At 39.0% G+C, this 23,146-nt stretch overlaps 1 protein-coding gene across 1 annotated transcript; it reads right to left on the bottom strand.

Moving 5' to 3' along the window:
* Positions 1 to 1,148: 1,148 nt before the first annotated feature.
* LOC124166962 lies at positions 1,149 to 17,442 on the bottom strand. The gene is made up of 7 exons (XM_046544701.1): positions 16,952 to 17,442; positions 14,538 to 14,801; positions 12,175 to 12,361; positions 10,476 to 10,713; positions 10,190 to 10,326; positions 7,876 to 8,031; positions 1,149 to 2,795 (listed from the first exon to the last, which is right to left on the bottom strand). Exons 1-7 carry the CDS (start codon positions 17,357 to 17,359, stop codon positions 1,810 to 1,812), a joined length of 2,376 nt encoding a protein of 791 aa, XP_046400657.1. The 5' UTR covers positions 17,360 to 17,442; the 3' UTR covers positions 1,149 to 1,809.
* Between the last annotated feature and the right edge of the window lie 5,704 nt (positions 17,443 to 23,146).

Raw genomic sequence — 23,146 nt, 5'->3', positions numbered from 1 at the left:
ACAATTTCTTAAGGCCGTTTTACACGGGGCACGGAATTGTGCAGGTTAGAGCTGCATTAATTTCTAAAATGGCGCGGAATTGTGCGAATGCATGAACGAAATTAGAACAGGGGCTATTTTTCCATCTCACGTCCATGCATTCTCGCCTGTGTTCTAGCAATTCACCACTTTACACGATGCAATTTTGACTGCGCCTTCGTACAAACGTTAGATTGTGCAAGTACGTGCCTCATGTAAAACGGCCTTTACATTTGCCCACTGAAGGGGTTGGATAAGTATGGTAATTAATCTCGCTTCATAAAATTCTTAGTTAAGTCGAACCACGTATATGGAATGGTGAGCGATACAATGTGATTAGTCTCAATGCACAATGCTGCTTGTCACATGTGGAAGGAAGTCATCTCTCTAGGCCGCTGTTTGTAAGTCTCTGTAGTGCCTTCCTGGCACTAGGCCTCCTGTACCCTGGAGGCCTCGCTATAGGGACCTAGGGCAGTGACCTCAGTTAGGTGGTGGTGCCTAATGGTGGCACTGTGAACTAGAAGCTCCACCATACCCACGTAGAAATTTATCGCCATTATTATGATATCACAACTGTACTTTCATTAAGGATTCCCTCCTACGTACATCTAATATTCACCACAGCTGCAGGATACTCAGTGGATATTCCAGATGGACAAGGGTGGATCCAGGATTTTTTTCTGGATGGACTGACAGACAAATGGTCTTTTCATATTTGAAATTGAAAACTACCTACAGCAAATACTGTACGAAATATTCTCTGCATTTTATATGAAAGTTATTAATATGAAAGTGAATGATTGAGGCTCTGTAACACACAAATCAAAACGAATGTAATCATAATCCGTATTAAAAATATTGTCTATTTTTTAAGTGCCCCTCCCCTAAATCTGCCTATGCAGATGGATAACATTACATCTGTGTAATGCGTCACAAGATTTTTTGTGTGGAATGAATTAGGCTCACTGAATAGTTTGATCCATCAAAGCTATATGTATATGTATGATGAACTCAAGCATCAATGATGCAACATTGGCCGTTGATGCCATTGGCAAAATTTTTTTGCAGTTTCTGATGGTATATACACTTATAGGTACCAATCCATCATATTGATTAATTATCCGCTGCCAATAGTCAATTCATTTTTATTGGTTTACGGATTTTAATGTCTAGCTCTTGTCTTTGATCCACTAGTTGTTGTTGTACGTGGCAGAAAATGCAGAATTTCATGCAAAAATGATTTAGCATATAGTCTAAGGTTCAGCTGATTCTTAAATAATGCATTTTCTGTTTTGTTATAAAAGTGGGAAGGCTTCAAGGTGTTTTTTTTTGTTTTGGAGTGAGTTTCTTAGATCAGTGGTTTATTGCATATCAAAATTACAATTTAGTTAGTTTTAAAATAAAACTTTTTCTTTGATGACAATATTACAACAAATGATGAAGAAAATTGACAATTGAGCACAGAATCAATAAAAACAATACTAAAAACAGAAAAAAAGTTATGGTTGAGACAAAGGACTTGAACAAAGGACAAGGCTAGACACAAGTATATAATAATTACATTACCAAACAATCAACATGGAAATTACATGTTTGCATTTTACATTCACGAGGTATTTTAGAGGGAAACTAAACCCTTGAAAATACTGTGCAGTTTACCTCAAGTCAATATATTGTTGGAATAGTTTATAAAATGACACTGCTGAAACTTTACACAGATTTCCACTTTTCCTTTGAACTCAGTAATTTATCTACAAATGTGTGGATAATGATTTCACAAATCCTCAGGGCTTAACAGTGGACAGTCAAAACTCGTTCTTCTTGTGTGGTGAAACGACTAGTTGGTTGGCTCATACAGGCACAGTTTTGGTCATACTTCTGACCTACAGAGTAGTATGGCTTACTTGATGGGTTTTCACTTGTTTCTTTGACTGTATATTGGTTGGCTGTTCCACAGCATGGATCGCCTTGACTTGCTCCTGGGGGAGCTTTTGCTTTCTGCTTATTGTTACAGCATTCATCAAAAGGTGCATAGCTTTTTGGTTTATGGGCAGTATATCCACAAGTTTGGTCAGATCTATGAGCACTATCCTTGGGTTTATTAAAGGTACAGTCATGGTTATCTTGTCCACATGTTTCATTGTAGTTTCTTTTTGCACAGATTTCCGATACATGAAAGTCATATTGTTTAGTTTCAGTCTTTTGAGATCCGCAGCCCTTCGGATCTCGGGCGGTATATCCACAAGTTTGGTCAGACCTAGGAGTGCTGTCCTTGGCTGATCCACAAGGTTGATGGATACCCTTGCTTCCACAGACTTCATTGAAGTTCTTATTATAGTCTATTTTTTCCTCATTGGAGGGCCGACAAGGTTTATTAAAGGTATAGTTATGGTTATCTGGTCCACATGTTTGATTGGTGTAATTGTTATTATATGTTGGACGGATTTCCTCCTCATTGTAGTTGTATGTCTTTGTATCACACTTTTGAGGTCCACAGGTTTGATGCGCTGAATTATTATAATCATTATTTTGGCATACTTTATTGGTCTCCTGTTTATAATCATGTGTTACTTCCTTGGTAGGTCGACATTGTTGGTTTATAGAATAATCATGGTTAGCATGTCCACAAGAATATTTGGGTGGAATACCATAATTTGTGGTAGCACAGACATCAGCATTGTAGTTCTGAGTTGTTTCCTGCTTAGAATATCCACAGGGATTGGCAGCTGCATGGTGGTAGCTATCTCTAGCTTCAGGCTTTGCAGAAGCATAATTGTCTGCAATGAAAAAATATTGGTTTTGACTCATGTTTCATGTTCTTTGAGTTCAATAGATTTTCAAAATTATGCTTTCAATCCCCCAGTTTGTTTTATTCCATACCAAGTGCGGTCGCCAGAAAATATTATGGGGAATTTATTTTGATGAGGCTCATTAAGTCAGGGTTCATTTGAAGGATTATTAGGTCTTTTGTGGTTAGGTACACTTGAGACCATATCTCCCAAAACTTTTGGTGGGGAGGAAGGTTTGAACCCGAGGACCCTTTCCACTCTCTGTGTTCTTGTCAATATTTAATCTGCTGAAAATAGTTTCTTCAGCCTCACTCCCCCGAAGAGGATTTTCATTAAAATCCTGATGATGCCCACTTTCAGTCGCAAAATTCTGTTGCCCAAGTTTGAAGACCAATGCATCAAAAACTGCTCATTTAATTTAAAAACTAAGTACATCATGTTAAAGGTCTTTTACTTCTGCATTGACTAATGACATTTAAGCTATTTATATCAGTGGTGTAGCGAGGAATTTCATTCGGAGGGTCGAAAACCAGGGGGAAAATTTTTGAAATACAGCGTATTAAGTAATAGGTTTTTAACTAATTTAAACACTTTTCATAATCGAAAAAACTTCATTTGTTAAAAAATATATTGTCAATTCATAATTTTTCAATAATGAGTTTTCTTTTATGAAGGAAAATAACGTTTTTTTATATTTCGGGGGTTCTGGACCCCCCGGACCCTTCCCTGACTACGTCGCTGATTTATATGTTGATAACTATTTCATTATGCACCCAGACAGAATTTTAGTGCATTATTGTGGTTGCCACATTAAACCATCGCATTTACCGCTTTGCAGAGACAAAATGGATTGAGAAAAATTCAAAATCTCCGCTATATATATATGTTGTATGTTGTAGCTAAGGGTTTAACAATAGTAGTATGAAGACTCAAGTTAATATGCCTTTTTTATGATAGTCATTAATATCAGACCCTGTTTTCTGATACATGCCCCCGACAAAATTGCTATTTAGTCAGTCTTCTTGCTTTAGAGTTCACCGTTGTTCATCCACTAATGGTATATTTATGGATGCTGTAAGTAAGTCGATATATGGTGTCAAATATATTTTGGTTCACAAGCTCTCTGAACTGCCAAGAGGCGACTGGAGGTCGCAATGGAGAGGGTTGCATTGTCACTATGGTAAAGCTTGCTTTCCAATACAGGTGAGAGAAAACCAGTCTTCAAACTCGGGCGAAAAAATTTGGCAATGGTTCATTTTATTTCTGCGGGTGAGCTGGTGTGGCTAAAGCAAGTGGAGATGAGGGGAGGGAAAGTTTCTCAACACATGACTTTCCCTTGGCCAATCAGCTTAACGTAAGGCCTCAGTCAGTTGCGCTCAGACCTCCGTAAAGTTAACGTTGTGAATCTGCTTGTGGAGCAGTGTTGCTAAGCCTCACTCGTTCTCCTTGTATGTCTTTAACCCTTTCGAGACGGTTGAGTTCTCCCCTTAGCATGACTGCTGTACTGAGCCTAAAAAGACTCTTCCGTTCCCTCTGTACGGAGCATTTTCTCAGGACATTCATTAATAAGGGTCTTGCAAATTATCACGCACTCTCGGCACCCACCTTTTTTGACCCTTCCTAGTGGGGACCAGGGGCGCAGCCAGGAATTAAGGATATGGGGGGTTTTGGGCACAACTAATACTCGGGTGTCTGGGGGTGTGGCATATCTGCCAGGGTAAGCGGGAGGTGTGAGGGCCCTCCGCCAGAAAAAAATTAAGATAAATGGTTAAAAAAGGTGAGTTTTACGGCCTTCTGAGGGATATTTTATTTATCCTTACACTATTCAATAAGTATTATTAATCCAAATAAATAAAATACATTAAACTTAAAAAATTGTCTGAGCTCTGGGGGGGGGGGGGGGGGTTTATCCTCCAAAACCCCCCCCTCGCTGCACCACTGGTGGGGACTCTGCATTATCTCGGACTCCAAGGCAGTAGCGGATCCAGGATAGGGACAAGGGGGGGCTAAGTATGGGGTAAACTCCCAGACTTATTGCCGGTCCAAACAAAAGTTACCATTCTATCTAGTGTAAATTGGATGTCCAAGGGGGGCCTATAGCCCCCCCCTCCCATAGATCCACCACTGCTCCTAAGATAGTTGGACTCCCTCCTTTTGGGGTTTACAGCCCTACCAACGGCATTGATTTGCGGTCAATCGTGCTTTGATCATATGAATTAGCTGTAGTGATAACTGTTGCTTGTACGTAAATTGCAGACTTCAAATTGAATTTCTCATTTTATTTAGAGAATTGTCAAATTTTGAATGAACTTCTACCGTCATTATATTAACGGATTTAATGCATCAACAGTTTCCATGTTGATGTTTATACTGAAATCGAGAATAGGTTAATATTTATGGTAGAATTTCGTTTAAAAATTGTAAACGCTGCTCATAAGACAAAGAATTCAATTCATAGTTTATATTTTTTGAGGAAGGAACAAATATTTATTTTGAAAACTGACTGAATGAACAATTAAATGACCATATCTCTACAAAGAGGCTTAATATAAAGGCCGTTTTACACTGGGCACGGAATTGGGCTGGTTAGAACTGCATTAATTTCTAAAATGGCATGGAAATGCATGAATGCATGAACGAAATTAGAACGGGCTATTTTGCCATCTCACGTCCACGCATTCCCGTATGTATTCCAGCAATTCACCCCTTTACATGACACAATTCCAACTGCACCTTCGTATACACACGTCAGATTGTGCAAGTACATGCCCTGTGTAAAAGGGCCTTAAAACAAGGGGTCCGGGTACCTGCTCCCAGATTTCAAGGGTACGGCCTAAGTCCCGCTTTGTCGAGGGCCGAAACTAAAGGCCATTTTACATGGGGCACGGAATTGCACGGGTTAGAGCTACATTTATTTCTAAAATGGCGTGGAATTGGGCAAATGCATGAACGAAATTAGAACAGGGGCTATTTTGCCGTCTCGCATCCACGCATTCTCGCATGTGTTCTAACAATTCACCGCTTTACACGACGCAATTTTTATTGCGCCTTCGCACGTACGTCAGATTGCGCAATTCCGTGTACCGTGTAAAACGGCCTTAAGACTACACTAACGCGCAACCTTCATAAAAGAGGGAGAGCAAGGAAACATATTTTTGGCATTCGATCGCTTGCGCAGAAAAATCTCCAAGAAATATTTGTGGCTTTCATATCCCGGGTCAAGATACGTTCTGCCGCATATTTTTGCCATTCATTGGGAAATGGTTAAGTATGCCTTTCACCAGTGGCGGATCCAGGAATTCTTTCAGGGGGGGGGGGGGGGCAACAAGCAAGGCCATATCCAGGATTTTGTTCTGGGGGGGCACACGGATACCTCGTAATACAAAACGAACGCAATGATAATGGGTCCCTATTACAAATCTTGCATATTGTTAAGGGTCTGGGGGGGGACACGTGCTCCCGTGCTCCCCCCCAGATCCGCCTTTCAACAACAGTACCTCATTCAGCATGGTAGCTGACAATGTCATGGGCTTCTGTGAAAGGATATCCTCAATACCTTCCAAATGAGTATAGGTATATTGTCTCGGTGCTGGGCCCAAAGTACCTGTGGCCACCCATGACTGGCATGTTTTCAGTGACTTAGTAGGGAGGCTATACACATTTGGCAACGTTATGTTTGCTCTTCTTCTCTCTCTTGGTACTACCCCCACCCCATTAGCAAAGCCTTTCGAGAGTGTCCGGGCTCTCGCAAAAGCTCACCCGCAAACTTAAAGTGAATAGAATATACATAGGAAGTATGCACAGAGTAGGTTGAGAAAATAATAAATATTCTTCATCCGAAATTTTTTTGTGCAATAAATTTGCCAATTGTAAATATAATCACAAAAGTAAAAATCAAATACAGATAGAGCATCTTCAAACTGCATGCTTTACCTAAGTTCATGTATATTTTCAGAGATAATTTTTGAAAGTTTTCAAGGTTAGTCACCACTCTATCAAGGGCGTAGCTAGGAATTTCGTTCTGGGGGGGTCCAAAACCAGGGGGAAAATTTTTGAAAAACTGTTTCTGTTTCCGTTTCCAAAAATCCTTTCCATTTTTTGAAAACGGAAACAGTTTTTAGAAAATGGAAAAACGGTACTAAGTATTGGGTTTTAACATATTCAGCGCGGAGCACATCAATTGATGTGGTCCTATCCAAGTCAAGATATGGAGCAAGTCAATTGACGTGCTCTGCTGGTCGGACGGGGATCCTTTCTCCGCCTCCGTACGTGACTAATATCCACTTCCGAGTCTTCCCATCGTGCGCATGGCCTTCAGCAAGCTTCCCTCTTTCGACCCGTGTGCGCCGTTTGTAAAAAGCAGTATTTGAACGGAAGTTATGGCACGAAAACCTCTCCCTATTTTTCTTTCTTATTTCATCGGCCGATTCTGACGACGTTCATGAAAATCGGACCTGCATTGAATGTGACTAATTTTTACACTTTTCATAATCGAAATAACTTCATTTGTTAAAGAAATATTTTGTAAATTCATGAATTTTTATATGTTTCGTTTTCTTTTATGAGGAAAAATTATTGAGTTTTTATATTTCCGGGGAGGGGGCCGGACCCCCTGAACCCCCCCCCCCCCCCCCCCCCAGGCTATGCCGCTGCACTCTGTGTTTAAAAAAATAGTTTTATGCATATATTTTTGCTATGGTTTAAACAACCTGGTTGGTAAAATTGAGATAAATATCATATTTTCTGACAGAAATTCACCAATTTTTTTCAATTTTCCCTTTGTTACTCTTGGATCATTTCACTGGCACATACAAAAAGAGGCATAACTTGACATTGATTGAACTGGTTTGAATTAGATTGAATTGGTTTGAGCTAGATTAAACCTTGGTGTGATCCCTCCCTATTATGCCCTACCCACCATACCAATATGAAAGCCAACTCATCACCTTTGCATCCAGTAAGTGAAACTGGTAAAATGCAACCCATTTAATTTATGTTTCCAAGTTCATGATGTCAGATTTCTTCTCATCCAGTTACTTATGCAAATAATGTAGTGATGAGCACTTACTTTGGGTTGTTCCTGGTATGGCTCCTTCATTAAAATTAGGAGGATAGGAGGGACAAACATCCTCTGATTTGTAGCACCAAAGATTCTTATCTTGATCCTCACGAGTTTCACCTGCCATTCTGAAGCAGTCGTTGAATCCTTGAGTAGCATTTTGATCTGCAATTAATCATGTATTAGGACTCAGCAAATGAATTAAAAGAAGGGAGCCTCCTTCCATCAAATTGAAAAATAAATAAAAAAATAAAGTAGTGCATCTGTCTGAATTAGTTCAATGGATTATGCGCATGGGAATGGTGACAGCATGCAGTGATTCTCCGTCATGCATATTATTAGTTGTATGCATATACGCAATGTTGGTAAAAGTTCAGAGAAAAGGTAAGTGTGCTCAATTACAGTTACTTTGTGAACAAAGTAATCAATTACGAGTACAAATTATGAATTTTACAAGTTAATCAGTAAAATTACTGTTACAATTACTTCTCATAAGATTGTCCACTCTAGAGATCAACTGAAAACTGTCAAGAAGTGTAGTAAAAATTTTCAATTATTTAGTCATAGGAATTGCTGAAGTTTCAATCCCACTTGCAATACATACAATTATTACTGCTGTAGCCACATAGGGCATGTAATATTTTGTACCCGCTCCTTGCACATTACAGGTTTAATTAAAAAAATTTTAAACAAAATTCTATGATAAATATTAACCTATATCTCGATTTCAGTATAACCATCAACATGGAAATTGTTGCTGCATTAAATGCCTTAATTTTGACTGTTGAGCTTCGTTCAAAATTTAGCAATTCTCAGAATGAAACAAGGAATTCAATAGGGTGGTTTCCTATTATTTTTTTATTGCTTAAATCGAAAGATTATTACTCCTGGAGTACGTATTTCACGCTTTTAAATTTTTAAATGACGATGTATATTTTTCGCGATTAAATGAAAAGAGAAAATTTTCAAGCGCGTGAAAATGCGACGGGTAAGTATGAATGCCGGGAAATCTCCGTGTGACATCGTTCTGGTTCCCGCTGCGGCAAGTGAGGTGACCTTGGGGCGAGGCTTTGAGCTCTGATACAACGCAGGATACTAGCAGGTAGCCGAATACCCTGCTAGCTGGTAGCGCTTGGCTTAAATAAGGATTATTAATACCTTATCAAGCAAAGAAAACTTTCCGACCTTAGCCAGTTTTAAAAGATGATTATTAAGACATGTTTCCCTGAGCTCTGTGCCTCATGCATGCATTGGTAATCTCAGACGATGTATAACTCCTATCTTCTCCTATAGAAACTAGGTCCCTGTGACGTCACGTGGAGTGGAATCGCATGGGCGCCAATCTGGCCTTTTTCAAATGAGGATAAAATTGACCGTTTCCATTCGTCTAAACTGGGATTTCTAAAACCAAATAATTTGTATATTATGAATACACTAATGGTGGGTAACGAATCGCAATCAATGCATTTCGTTTTCTTTGATGAAGGAAACTACCCTATTATTTCCTTAGCGACATAAATATCCTATCATTAATCGGCAACGTCCCTGTGATAGGACAACCGTCGCTTTAAGGGCTGGTGTAAAAAGCAGATTTCTATACGCAATAACAAAATTTTTAACTATGATATCTTATTTCTTTGCTGTCATTCAATGAAGCACAATTGGACGATTATATTTTGAAAATCTCAAGGAAGTGACGTTCTTCGTTTTTCAATTTGGCCTTTTTCAAATGCGGTTAAAATTGACCATTGCCATTCGTCTAAACTGGGGTTTCTAAAACCAAATACATAATTTGTATATTATGAATACACTAATGGTGGGTATGAAACACAATGCCTTTCGTTTTCTTTGATGAGGGAAACTACCCTATTCGAAGTCTGCAATTTACGTACAAGCAACAGTTATCCATTTACCCGTCGTCGTTTCGTTTAAAATCCATAAATTGATATTAAATTTAAAAATTCGCGTAGTAACTAAATAAAACGAATGGGGATAAAATGTAACAGTGATTTCAAAAATTAGAATAGAGGAAAAATATTGCCGACACTGGGACTCGAACCCGGGATACCAACAACAAGTTGGGAGACTATCGCCCTAGACCGCACCGCCATGGCTGTAGTTGAAAGGGAGCGCTTACTTAAGGAACGTCATGCTGCGCGAAATCTTTACATGCGAATATCTCTCGAACCCGGGCCTATGTGGAAGGAAGCCGTGACACTTTTTCTTTTATTGTTTAAATAGACCCTCAAAAATATTTCGAGTAGTTTTGGCCAGATTGAGGCAACACCCAGAGGCATTGTGTCAAGTCATTCTTCATCCTTACCATTTTCATTGATACATTCCCATGGAACGTAATCATGCTTGTAGGTGGTGCAACCAATGAATCTATTTCCAGCCATTAAATTATTTCCTTTTGGTAAGATTGGAGTCCTCCTATCTCCCATTCCATTGTTTGTGTAGCTGCAATTTTATTTTTAATTAATACAAAATTGTTTTTAAGCATATTGCTAGGTTTGTACTCTAATTTACAACCAATTTTTTAATTTACTGCGAGTTGCATATCGTTAAAAAAATGAGATTGAAATTGAACATATCAATTCAATTCTTACTCTGTCTTGTAAGTTGTATCCCCAACCATAGGTATCGTTGGATGTGTGAATTTGTTCCCTGGAGTCCAAGGAAATGGTCCTTGTGGTCCTCTTGTATTCCAGTTAACATAATCAGCTTTATGAGTTGTTTCATCTTCCATTGGGTCTAAATTTGTTCTACATGCTTGAACTGGACGGAAGGATTTGGCAGGGATGAATCCTCTGGGAACTTGATAGTCATGCATTGTGGTGGTTTCACCTGTACCCCAAAAATAATTTGATAGCAGCATATTTAGTGGGATCAGTTTTGTTAGCAAATATCTTTTATTAAATTCCGATATTATACCAACACTTATGTCACTTTATATTGCACATAAAGTCCATTTGGACATTTATCTTGATTCTTTCATCACAAAGAATCAGCTATACTCAACATTAGCTAGCCATAAGATGATAATACGAAAAAAGTAGTGAAATTCACTAATTCATTTGCTTACTCAAGTTATCAACCTCTAATAATTTGCAGCTGAAACAGTCCAAGCTTTCATGAAAGGCCAGTTACAAAAGATGTTTGAAATAGATTCTAGTACCTGTGCATAATACCGTATTTCTCCGAATATAGTCCCTCTCTGAATATAGTCCCCCTCCCTAATTTTGAGGCTTCAGTTTCGGGAAAAGTAAAAAAAAAAGTGTTTGAATATAGTCCCCCCCTTTACTTTTACCACAGGCAATTTTGGAAAAAAAGGGGGGGACTATATTCAGACATATACATATACGGTAATCTTTTCAAATTCTGTCTTTTAGCCTGAAACCACCATTTTGAAGTCCTGAAAATTCTTAATTCTCAGGGGAAGCTTTGGAGTAAATGGATCCCCTAGACCTCCTATTGCCCTAAATATATCTTCTTATGCACTTATAGATCATGGGCGTACCCAGCGACGGGCTGAGAGGTGGGGGGGGGGGGGGGGACAGTTCCCCCCATCCTAGAAGCAAAGATCGCAAAATTCTTCGAGCAAAATCAGTACTGAATTGAAACGAAATCATTCAACAAATTTTCTCTAAACCCACAAAAATATGATAGGTAACTAAAATAAAACTATTTTTTCAAGGAAATAATCTCATAAACTAATGTCAAAACTTGGTTTGCCCCTCCCTAGTTATGATCCTGGGTACGCCCTTGCACTAGATAACGGAGCAATGATGTATTATAATTCTCAAATAATCTTGTTTGTATCATTTCAAAATGTATACGCGTATACTTATAAAATGCTTTGGATTATTGGGGCAGCCACTTAATTGAGGCAAAATAATTTCAGTGGAGACACCATAATAGGAATTAGCAAAACAAAGAACCCAGTCATTCACAACATTTCTCCACCATCCTCCTCCAAGTCCTTACCTCCAACCCCCTCTGCCCATCTCTCCCACTTGAAATATAAAGGCAGCAGTGCCAAACACCACCACCACACCCTTGAAGAAGTGACCAGCAGGCGGTCACGAAATGTCGAGGCAAAATCCAATATACCACATGGCATACGCCTATACCAGCAGCATAGCCAGGGGGGACGTCCGAAACAACAAATTTCCAGGCTATGCCACTGGTACCAGCACAACTCTTGCAGTCCTATCCATTATTTTTCAGTGTGATATGCATATTATAGTCTGATAAGTGGAAAAATTTGGAGCTAAATATAATATTTTATTTGGAGCTAAATCTCACCTTCCATTGGACCACCTGCACCTAGTGAGTTCCGAGGAGGATAAATTGGATCTCTTTTAGAGTGAGGCTTTGGGGTATAATCCACTTTGGTTGTGGTAAGAGAAGAAATGGGACCACATTTCTTTTTCATAGAACCTGATGGTCTGATAGCTTCTCGTGGTGGTCCATATTTTCCTATGTAATCAGTCTGAAAAAGTTTACTTCGATAAATGACTGGAGTGAGATTACTTAAGCACTTCAGGAATAATGAAGTGATGATTTTATGCCCATGTAAATGTTATTCAGAAATATGAAATTAGCCAATATTTTTGATCTTCTGTAAATCATTTTTGTGTATTAGGTAATGGCTCTGTTTTTCATTATCTTTTCTTAAAAAATAACTTCTGTCATTGACTGATCATAAATTAATTTCTTAGTAATGCTATGGATGCCAAGGTATCCACATATGTAATAATAATAATAATAATAATAAATTTTTTATTTGTCCAAGGATCTTATGAATACAACATAGATATAAGACACGTCAAAGTAATCAACATAACACTTAAAAATGTAAAAATGGTCAGAGTTCATTTGTCATTTAAAAATTCATTTACACTGTAGTAGCACTTATTAATTAAAAATTTCTTTAAAGAAGATTTAAATTCCCTATTAGAATTAATCAAATTAATACTTTTGGGAAGGAAATTAAATATTTTTGATCCCATTGCAAAGGGACTTTTTGCTGTTATACGTTTTTTATGGAGGGTAACATGGATGTGGCGATGAGACCTAGTTAGGTGCTCATGTACATCATTATTAATTGGTAAATCATTAATATTCTCTTTTATCAGTAAACATAGTTGGTATGTATATATACAAGGCACTGTTAACAAATTCAGTTCTTTGAATAAGGGTTTACAAGAATAAGTATAAGGCTTACTCATTATACATCTTATAATCTTTTTTTGCATCTTGAAAATTGTATCTAATAGCGTTACAGTTGATCCCCAGAATACAAAACCATAAGTCACTCTACTTATAAAGTTGCAATGGTAAACTGACATCATCGCCTTGTGAGGTAAGGATGCTTTTAGGAACCTCACACTATACAGTACTCGGGACAATTTCGAACACAAGTCTTTTACATGGAAGGACCAGTTCCCAGTATTTTCAATTTGTAGCCCTAAGAATTTACAAGTTTTAGTTAGACTCAGTGTATGGTTGTTCAGTGTCAATGTTCCAAAATCTTTGGAATGATTCGGGTTAAACAGCATAGACTGAGTTTTTGCACTGTTTAATTTTAATTTGTTGGAAAGACACCAATTCCAGACTAAATCTAATATATGCTGACCATAGTGATGCACTTCATTGATGTCATTAGCTGAAATTAGGAAGTTTGTATCATCTGCAAAGAGGACTGGTTTGACATGGATGCTATTAACAATCAAGGGCAAGTCGTTAATGAATATCAGGAAGAGTAGAGGACCCAAGATGCTACCTTGAGGGACACCTGACGTTATCTTGTTTTGGTTTGATTTACATAGTGTGTCACTAAGTCTCATTTCAACACATTGCATTCTATTGCTAAGGTATGATTTTAGCCACTCCAGTGCGACTCCTCTGATTCCATTTTGGTGACACTTGTTTATGAGTATGGAGTGATTAACCATATCAAATGCACAAGAGAAATCAAAAAATAATGCCAAGACCTGTTTGCCATTATCCAAAGAATTTGAAATAAAATTCCAGGCAGTGATGAGGGCATCCTCTGTAGAACGTCCTTTCCGGTATCCCCACTGAGAGTTAGAAAGAATTTTGTATTTTTCCACAAAAGAAAGTAATCTGTTGTAATATATACGTTCAAAAACTTTAGAAAGCTGTGTTAAAAGTGAGATAGGCCTATAGTTGGTTATATCATCCTTATTACCTTTGTTTTTGTACACGGGTATTACTTTGCTCAGTTTTAGGGGTTCTGGAAAGATCCCTAGCCTCAGCGATTCATTGACTAAAGAAAGGTATACATGAATGCCATAAGAAAATATTCCCCTGCACTGGGAATCAAACCACTGCCCTTTGGCTTTCTGGACCACTGCGCAGAACACTACAATATCCAGGTTCCTGATCTTCCATGGCAATTTTATTGATATTTTATCTTTTTAAATTTAATTAATATTTTAATCATTTTATTGATATTACAGATTTCTCATAGGAATCCGTGTGAATTTCATCACAGGTCACATGGCAGAATTTGAAATATTACATGTCCATACCTGTTTTTCTTAAAAGGCAAGTAAATTTGATTTTCTGAAAATATTAAAGTTTTTACAAAAAAGTGACACTAATTTTACTAACTGGATATTTCTAATATGGTCTCCACCTACCTTGTAGGTTGTAGCACTCTCCAGGACTGTATCAGGCACACGAATGTTACCCTTGGGATAAATTGGACCAGGCCTAATGCAAAGCTTCTTTTTCCCACTGATTTTCATCTCATGTCGGCAGTCACACCACCAATCATCATCCTTAATTTGTCCTTCACTTGGATTGACACCAAATTTTTTGTCACCGCTCATCTTTTTAGTTGGCAAGTTTCTGCAGTCGCTCCAGTTATCTCTTGTTTTTGAGTTGCTTTTCCCTCTAATGCTCTATGAAAAAAGAGTAAAAATCTAAGATATAGGTTTCATATGATATACTTTGTGGTGTTACTGTAATAGTGACGGTAGCTCAAGGTTCATTGAGTTTGACCAAAAATAATACACCCTAATTCGAGTAACATCACAGAATTATTTTTTTATTTGGTGATTACAATTAATTGAATAATGCCACAAGTATTTGAATGTGGAGGATCCTATCATGTTGAGTTGCAAGATGAATGGGCAAGTACACACAAGTTTTGTATCCAGCTGACTGGCCCATTGAGGCAGGGGCACAGCTAGGAAATAAGGCTAGGGGGGGGTTTTAGGCACAACCAATACGTACGGGTGTGGGGGTATTGCATACCTACCAGGGTAAGCAGGAGTTGCGGGGGTCCTCCTCCAGAAAAATTTGAAGAATAATGGTTCAAAATGGCGAGATTTACGGGATATTTGATAAATCCTAGCACTATTCTTTAAGTAATACTGGTCCAAATAAGTAAAATGGATTAAACTTAAAAATTTCTCTGAGCTCTGGGGGGGTTTTATCCCCCAAAGCCCCCCCTCACTGCACCACTGCATTAGGGGATGCTAATCCTCAGCCCTTGGGGAATAAAGTACCAAGCTCGGCTATCATTAATCCTCTGGGGAAGAGTTTCTACTGTTCTAAGGCTGCCTACATATTTTATTCACCAGATCGAACTTCCTCCCCAGTTACAGTCATTTCTCTTAATAATTTCTAATTTCCTCCCATAAATTTATCTTCACTCTAAATTTGGAATATGATCAACTACACATTTATGAAAATAATTAGTTTTTTTCCTGGTTCTTATTTGTGCCAAAAGAGTTGCACAAGTATAGCATCTCCACCTTTATTGGTCAGACTACACATAAGTATCTTTGTCCACTTTCTGTTAAGAAAAAAATGTGGTCGTACTAACCGAGCCATTGGATTAATACCGCCATGCAGAGTTGGAAAAATAACGGTTTTGGAGTATTTCCTTTTCACCCCTAATGAATAGGCAACAAGAATGGTGGTATTTATTTTAGGTTGCCTAACCGGAAGGAAACATTTTAGGCAGGCCAGTGATTTTCTCCGGCTAGGGCCGTCCGAAGTAGCATGGTTTTGGGGCCGTGGGATTGGGTCAATATTGCCTTTCCTCATTTTTAGAGCGATGGGAGCGCTTTTAGAAGCCTTTGAGACGGTGCAATGGTGGGGCTCAGGACTACCTTTCTTCCCCCCCTCAGGGCGGCCCTATCTCTTGTAGCTATATCGGTTGCCTAGTGAGAGTACCAGCTACCAATCACCAAATCAAGAGGATTTATTCCACAAGAGACACGGCTGAGGAATGTTAATTATATTATCCCTTGAATATATTTATTATTTGAGTTATCGGTCACTTCGTTTAATAAAGCAAACTGCGCAAATGTTCTTCCTCGACTTTTATAAGTCGAATCCCTCCTGTCGCCCGCGCTAACGGCAAATTTCAAGTATATGTGACGTTTGAATCTAATGTTTGTGTTTGGTGGGCTACGGCAGTCTGCAATTTATAGGGATATCCTCAAGTTTCTCGGTCAGAAGACTGTTTAGGCTGAATTACTTCTCATATAAAACATTAATATCGTTTTTAGTCCCATTTCCCAGTGGTCATCCCGTTCGAATTCAGGGAGAAAATAATCAATCGAAAATTAATAACATTCCAATTTTAATAACAACATTATTCCGTATAACAAGTCCAAGATTTATGAAGGATTAAAGGATAAACGTAATTACTTCAGGAACAACGCGTTGTGATTTGTAAATTATGGAGATAGGAAAAAGAACACTATATTTAAAGTTGTAATTTTTTATGGGTTTCGTCAAACGTGGTATCATCAATTACATTTTCACTCGTCAGATGGCTTGAATACCCATAGTAGTAGGTGTTTATGTAAAGTTGAAGGAAAAAGGTGTGTGATATGTTATCGCTGCCGCGCTGTCGTGAAACCCTGGTCGTGAATTAAAATGTATAAATGGAATTTCAGCGTTCTAATTCCTATCTCCAGCAGCTACAGGATTAAATCAATCCTAGTTCTCACGCCGTGTTAGTTGGTCATGACTTCGTCAGTTCTACATGTGGTGCCATCTAAGCTATCTCAAACATAGGGAACACAAGTTTTACCTGTTTTGAAGATTTTCTTGTGACACAATTATACTTTGAACTTGATCCAGACGGTGACTTTTTTACTCTAGGTGCGTGCGATGCACAGCAGCTTGATGGCATACAGTAAGACTGCTTCGGCTTGAATGTCGGCTGACTCCCACACAAACCCGTTGAGGATCCATTTGGCGATCTTTTTCCTTCTAACCCATGTGAACCGCAAATTTTGGATTTTGATTTGCTTGAAAGTTTGCATTTGTCGACATCCAACTGAATGCATCCTCGGAAAGAGGGGGCCCGATTTTCCTGACAATCGCTCTTCTTCCTTGAAGGTGGTCTTTGGTACTCATTGCAATCTCGTTGGCTAGTCTTATTCTGTGTTCCACAACAATTACCACCGTTACCCGAGGGTTTTGAAATAAAAGTCATTCTTATAAATTTCGAAGAGACTTGAAAATTCGACCCTGTGCATAATTTTGTCTAATATACCGTTACCATGGAACGAACCAAAAGCAAGTCATTATTTATTTTCATGAATTGTTTACTATACGCGCTCTATGGCTTGCTGCTTTGGTCCACGTTGGTTCTAAGGCATTTCTTTCTAATCGCGAATGAGAAGCAACCACCGGTAACGAAATAATTTTCACCGAATTTTTCACGGAACGAATTTGATGTGAGTTAACCGTGTTGAATCTTTCACGCCCGAGAGTTTCGAAGGAAAATTTCACGAGTAGTTGGAATATTCTATTCTGGCATACTTCATCGTTGAAGAATTTGTGGGTGCTCCTCATATAAATATAAACTTTGGGGCTATGTCGCCGGGTTAATTTTTTGGGGATCCTAATTTTTATTGACCGATGATGATCACTTTATCAAGGTAAATGGCTGGTAAAGTAAATAAGGTTTATTCATAACTTTAAATATCTGGTCAATTCCCTCCTCTCCCCCTCCATCTCTTGTTGCACGGCCAATATCTTTCGGGAAACGTTGGGATCACTCTAACACTTTGCGTAGGCATACATCCGTGTTTAAATCCATAGTACTCCTCTTTTCCGGCAGCCTGAACACTTTAAAATGCACTTTTCTCTTTAATTTGCCGTAGTTTCAAAATTTTCTATAATTTTAAATGATTTTTTGTACATACTCATGTATGATGCTAAAGCAATCCAGTTTGGTAATATGCGAATGCGTGAAAGAAGCATCTTCGAAAGTATGACTTTATTTAAACAAAAAATATATGCAGGCATTCTAAAAGTGTACAACTTATACACAATTATTTTGTAAATGATAGTTGCCCATTACATGCTAATAAAACATACACCATTAAATTAAATTGGGAAAATGAAAGTAAAAACGAGAATCCTCATTATCCGTCCTTAACTTATTCTCAATATTCTAAATTCTCACATTGATTGTCCTGATTTGCTTTCATCCATTAATTTCAGAGTGCCTTGCCGACCCACTCGTACACATTCCTTACTCCATACGCCTATCCCTAGACTATCCCTCGTTAAGCGCACACTCCAACACCGCCTTTGCTCCCTGCTCAATTCATTAGTAATGAATCATTACCAAACAATATCGACCCGTTTTTTCTGCCCTTAAACTCATTTATCAAACTCGCCATGTCCTATTCCTCGGCTAATAAATAAACCTCCCTTTCCTCGTGCCTTCTATTTTGCTCTTTACTATCTTATGCCTATGCTTTTTATTCAGATTTTTTATGTTAAAATTTTGTTTTTCACTGCGTCACTATAAATTGGCAGAAATGCTGTATGTGAGCAACTCCTTAAATAAATAAATAAATAAAATTAACCGCATAGCTTTGGAAAAACGATGATTCTCGTGATCCGTACGCAACGTGCAAAAATTGATGCGGCGGCATTCTAAATTCTCACATTGATTGTCCTGATTTGCTTTCATCCATTAATTTCAGAATTTCGGGAAACGTTGGGACCTTGGGACCTCAATTGTGACCTTCGGAGGTCAAAAAATCAACAATACGGATCTACGAACAGCGTAACCGACTTTGGCACCCTTCAAAACCTATGGTTTGACCCCTTGGTTTTTATGATTGCCCGACTTTTAACTCTATGACCTTTGACCCCCGTGGTGACCCTCGGAGGTCAATTAGTGAATAATACGGATATTTGGACAATACCAATGACTTGGGCACCCTACAAAACCCCTGGATCGACACCTTTGTTGGTATGCTATTCCTTTTGCCACCCTTATGACATTGACGGTGACCTTACTGGGTCAACGGTTGAATATTCGTAAATAAAAGTGTTATTTTCGGGTTTCTCGTGTCCGAAAACCTAAGAATTGACATATTGGTCAATGAAATTCACACTTTTGTCTATCTCGATTTTTTTAACATTGAAACCCCATAAGGCAAATTCAAATTTTTGGTTTGGACCCACTTTGTGAGGTCAAAAGGTCAAAATTGTAAAATTTTGCTTACACTCAACAAAACTTAGGACCTTTCCCCATATGTGTGACAATTTTCATGAATATTGCTCCATGCAAAGTTACTAAAATTACAGGTCAAAAATGACACACGACCCTTGGGACAGTCTGTATTTATATCCTTTTAGACAGCCTGTTTTAATCCTCTGGGTCATGGGGATATCATTTATTTTCTCTGGCGCAACTTTTTACCATACATCCACCCTGCCGGCCAGGGGCGCAGCTACGGATTAAGGCTAGGGGGGTTTTAGGCGCAACTAATACAAGTGAGTCCGGGGGGTAAGCGGGAGGGTCCTCCCCCAGAAATCTTTTTTAGCTAAATGGTTCAAAATGGTTAGTTTTACGGCTTTCTGAGAGGTATTTTATTAATACTTAAACTATTCTATAAGAATCATTGATCCAATTTGGTAAAATGGATTAAACTTAAAAACATCTCTGAGCTGTGGGGGGGGGGGTGTTTTTCCCCAAAACCCCCCTCGCTACGCCACTGCTGACGGTGACCCTGCGTCGCACACCCGTTTTCCCCTATGCATAAACCTATATACCTCGCCCCCATAAGCGATTCCTTTTCCAGCTTCTGCCTTCGGTTCACCGACTGAATTTTCGGGTGTTGATAGCTTCTAACCTCGGATTTGCTCCATTACGTTAAACGGTGAATATATTACCGCATTCTTCTTTTTCGAAAAAATCGGTGTTGGAAGTACTTAATGGGTCAATTTTATCCTCATTTGAAAAAGGCCAGATTGGCGCCCATGCGATTCCACTCCACGTGACGTCACAAGGACCTAGTTTCTATACGAGTAGATAGGAGTTTTACATCGTCTGAGATTACCAATGCATGCATGAGGCACAGAGCTCAGGGAACATGTCTTAATAATCACCTATTAAAACTAGCTAAAGTCGGAAAGTTTTCTTCGTCTGATAAGGTATTAATAATCCTTATTTAAGCCAAGCGCTACCAGCTAGCGGGGTACTCTGCAACCTGCTAGCATCCTGCGTCGTATCAGCGCTCAAGCCTTGCTTCAAGGTCACCTCACTTGGGGCAGCGGGAACCAGAAATACGTCACACGGACTTTTCCCATCATTCCTACTTAGCCGTCGCGATTTCACGCGCTTGAAATTTTTCGCTTTTCGTTTAATCGCGAAAAATAGGTATCGTCATTCGAAAATCTAAGAGCGTGAAATGCGCACTCCAGGAGTAATAATCTTTTGATTTAGGCAATAAAAAAATAATAGGAAACCACCCCATTGGACCTCCTTTATGCCATCCCCTTGATATTGTCGATTTTGATAGCGTTAAAAAAAAATAAAGGCAACCATTTTTTACGTCTTGCGATCCGTCCCCTACTTATCAAGCTATTCGCGGCGTAAAATCTAAGGCCTTAACCTTATCGCTGGTAAGTTGATTACGTAACTAACTCCTGCCGGGCATATAAGCGCTTCTCCGTTACCCTCGTTCTCGCGCATCGGTCTCACGTAGTTCGCTGTTGTTTATTCTCACATGAGCGAATCCTTCACTTTATGAGTGGTCCTCCTTTAACGAGGTAATGAAAGGGAACTATGACGTCACCGAGTCATAAAAATTGAGCGCCAACATTTGCGCTTTCTTGTTTTAATCTTGCGAGAGAGTGGTTGAACGGGTAAGAGTTTCTTGTCGTCGCAACGTATCTGTCTTTATCATCTACCGTATTCTTTTGATGTATTGTTCTTTCGGATATATGTGAAAGATCCCATTTCCCTCTCCAGGGCCTTCGTTTTCCATATGACGGTGAGGTGATCATTTTTCCCTGATTGTATTTCGATATTAATCTGTTAAAATGAACCAGTAAATAGATTTTTTAAGATTCTCTGAAGACCGGACCACGATTTTCCTCTCGCTCCCGACTGCTCTAATAGGTACCCAAGGACTGATCGCGGCGACCAAACAGCAAAAAAATTCGATTTTATAAATTTTGTGTACACCTTTCTTGTGTAAATTCATTTTTTATAAACTTTAAAAGTTTAAGCTAACGCATTAACACACCGTTTAATTGGGGGGTATTCCATACCAAAACCCTCGGTAGGGGAGGCGACACAACAGCAGTTTGCCATGAACTGGCCCTGCTGGTGTTGAGCGAAATAACCGAGCTCTAAATATAAACTAACACGTTTATTGCAAGATAATACTATACAACCTGTGCCGCACTTGACAAACTAAGTAAAATCACAGATGGTTGCGGATTCTGGACTCATTCGCGCACTAACCCGCTCTAAATCCGGGACGCTACTTTTCTTGGCAAGAGGCGCCAAATCCTTGGTCCCGTTACCTTGGGACGCCATGGGTCCTCCGCTTGTCTCCCTCGGCTGTCTTTCGGCGGTAGTGCGCGTTAAATTGAACACCACGCGTTCTACAGCTACACTCACCACCAATAATGTTCCTGTTACACCAAGGAGGAAACTCCCCATGAAAAAATAATTCGGGAGGGCTTGGAAGTATATATATATATTGCTTGGGGTAACTCTGTGTTAGCATACCTGAACAGGGATGCTGACTTACAAAAAATATTGGGTGGGGGGCCCAAACCAGGGATCATTCCCAAGGAAATTTTATGAACCCATTAAACTAAAAAAAAAAACTTAAAAAATTATGAAACTTAAAACTGAGAATGACCATATATACCATGCAGGTATATATGGTCATTCTCAGTTTTAAGTTTTTTAAGCATTTTAGAAGAGTCATATAATCAACGTTAGAACCCTGATAACTCGAATCTCCATATCTAGACACTACAGGGAAAATCGAAAAGCTTGACAATTTTTTTTCCTCACACCCATAACGAATTTTTTGAGGGGGCTAGGACCCCTTCAAGCTCCATGGAGTCGGCGGCGCTGTACCTGAACTGCAATTGAGAGTTTTGAGTTTTTATCCCGGCTGTATATTTTTTTTTGAGAATTTCATCCTTTGAGTAAAAAATGTTTGCACCTGTTCAAGTGATTACGTACGAAGTTATTTGTTTCATGCACTTAATTGGTCTTCCTTTACGGGATGCTTCCTTTTGTTGAGCCAAATGAAAAAGAAAAACTTTCGTGATTTAGGCAACCCATAAAACACAAGAATCTCTATCAACTACTACATACAACTGGATTTAAGAGTGTATCAAAAGTACCTATGGTATTAGGATGAGGCGACCGACAACTGAGGCTACTCCCGGTGGAAGGGAAGAGTGGATAGAAACCAGATGTTAGTATTAGCCTGCTCTTAACAATAGGCGCCAACTGAACCACGGCTAATGCCCCATTTGACTGTGGTTGAGAGCTGTATAAAGAGAGAGTACTTGAAGTGCTATCAACAAAGCAATCAATAATGGATCGGACATTCTCAGAAAATTTTCTGCCACTGCCAGGATTTCAGAATGGACACTATGAGCATGGATCTCCAATGCCAGCTTATAGTTCATGAGCTCAACATACGAGGCCATTATTTTGATGATGATCGAGCAGACATTGAGTTTTTTGAGGTGCTTCCTAAGAGCCCAGAAAAGAATTACATGAATCCACTGTTCCTTGTTTGGACTGCATTGACCTCAATCCACCCCTGAGTAGCCACCTTATCTGATAGCTCAGTTGCAACTTAGGCATCAGACTGAGGCCAGTGTCAGAAAGAGCTACCTGGGAAGCATGTAAGTGATGCCAATCTCACTCTTTTCAACTTAATTTTTCATACTTCGTACTGAATTGGTATCAGCAAGTAGGGTTCTGTAGTAATAA

This window comes from Ischnura elegans, chromosome 10, assembly GCF_921293095.1.
Source record: "Ischnura elegans chromosome 10, ioIscEleg1.1, whole genome shotgun sequence".
In the NCBI taxonomy this organism is placed as follows: domain Eukaryota; kingdom Metazoa; phylum Arthropoda; class Insecta; order Odonata; family Coenagrionidae; genus Ischnura; species Ischnura elegans.
Note: the sequence above shows the minus strand (reverse complement) of the source record. Positions and strands in the feature narration are given on the sequence as shown.

Coding starts and splice junctions, on each gene's coding strand:
- LOC124166962 (XM_046544701.1), bottom strand. CDS start 17,359: ATGACTTTTATTTCAAAACCCTCGGGTAACGGTGGTAATTGTTGTGGA. Junction 12,362..14,537: donor AGAGTGCTACAACCTACAAG/GTAGGTGGAGAC, acceptor AAACTTTTTCAG/ACTGATTACATAGGAAAATA. Junction 8,032..10,189: donor GGAATGTATCAATGAAAATG/GTAAGGATGAAG, acceptor GATTAATTGCAG/ATCAAAATGCTACTCAAGGA.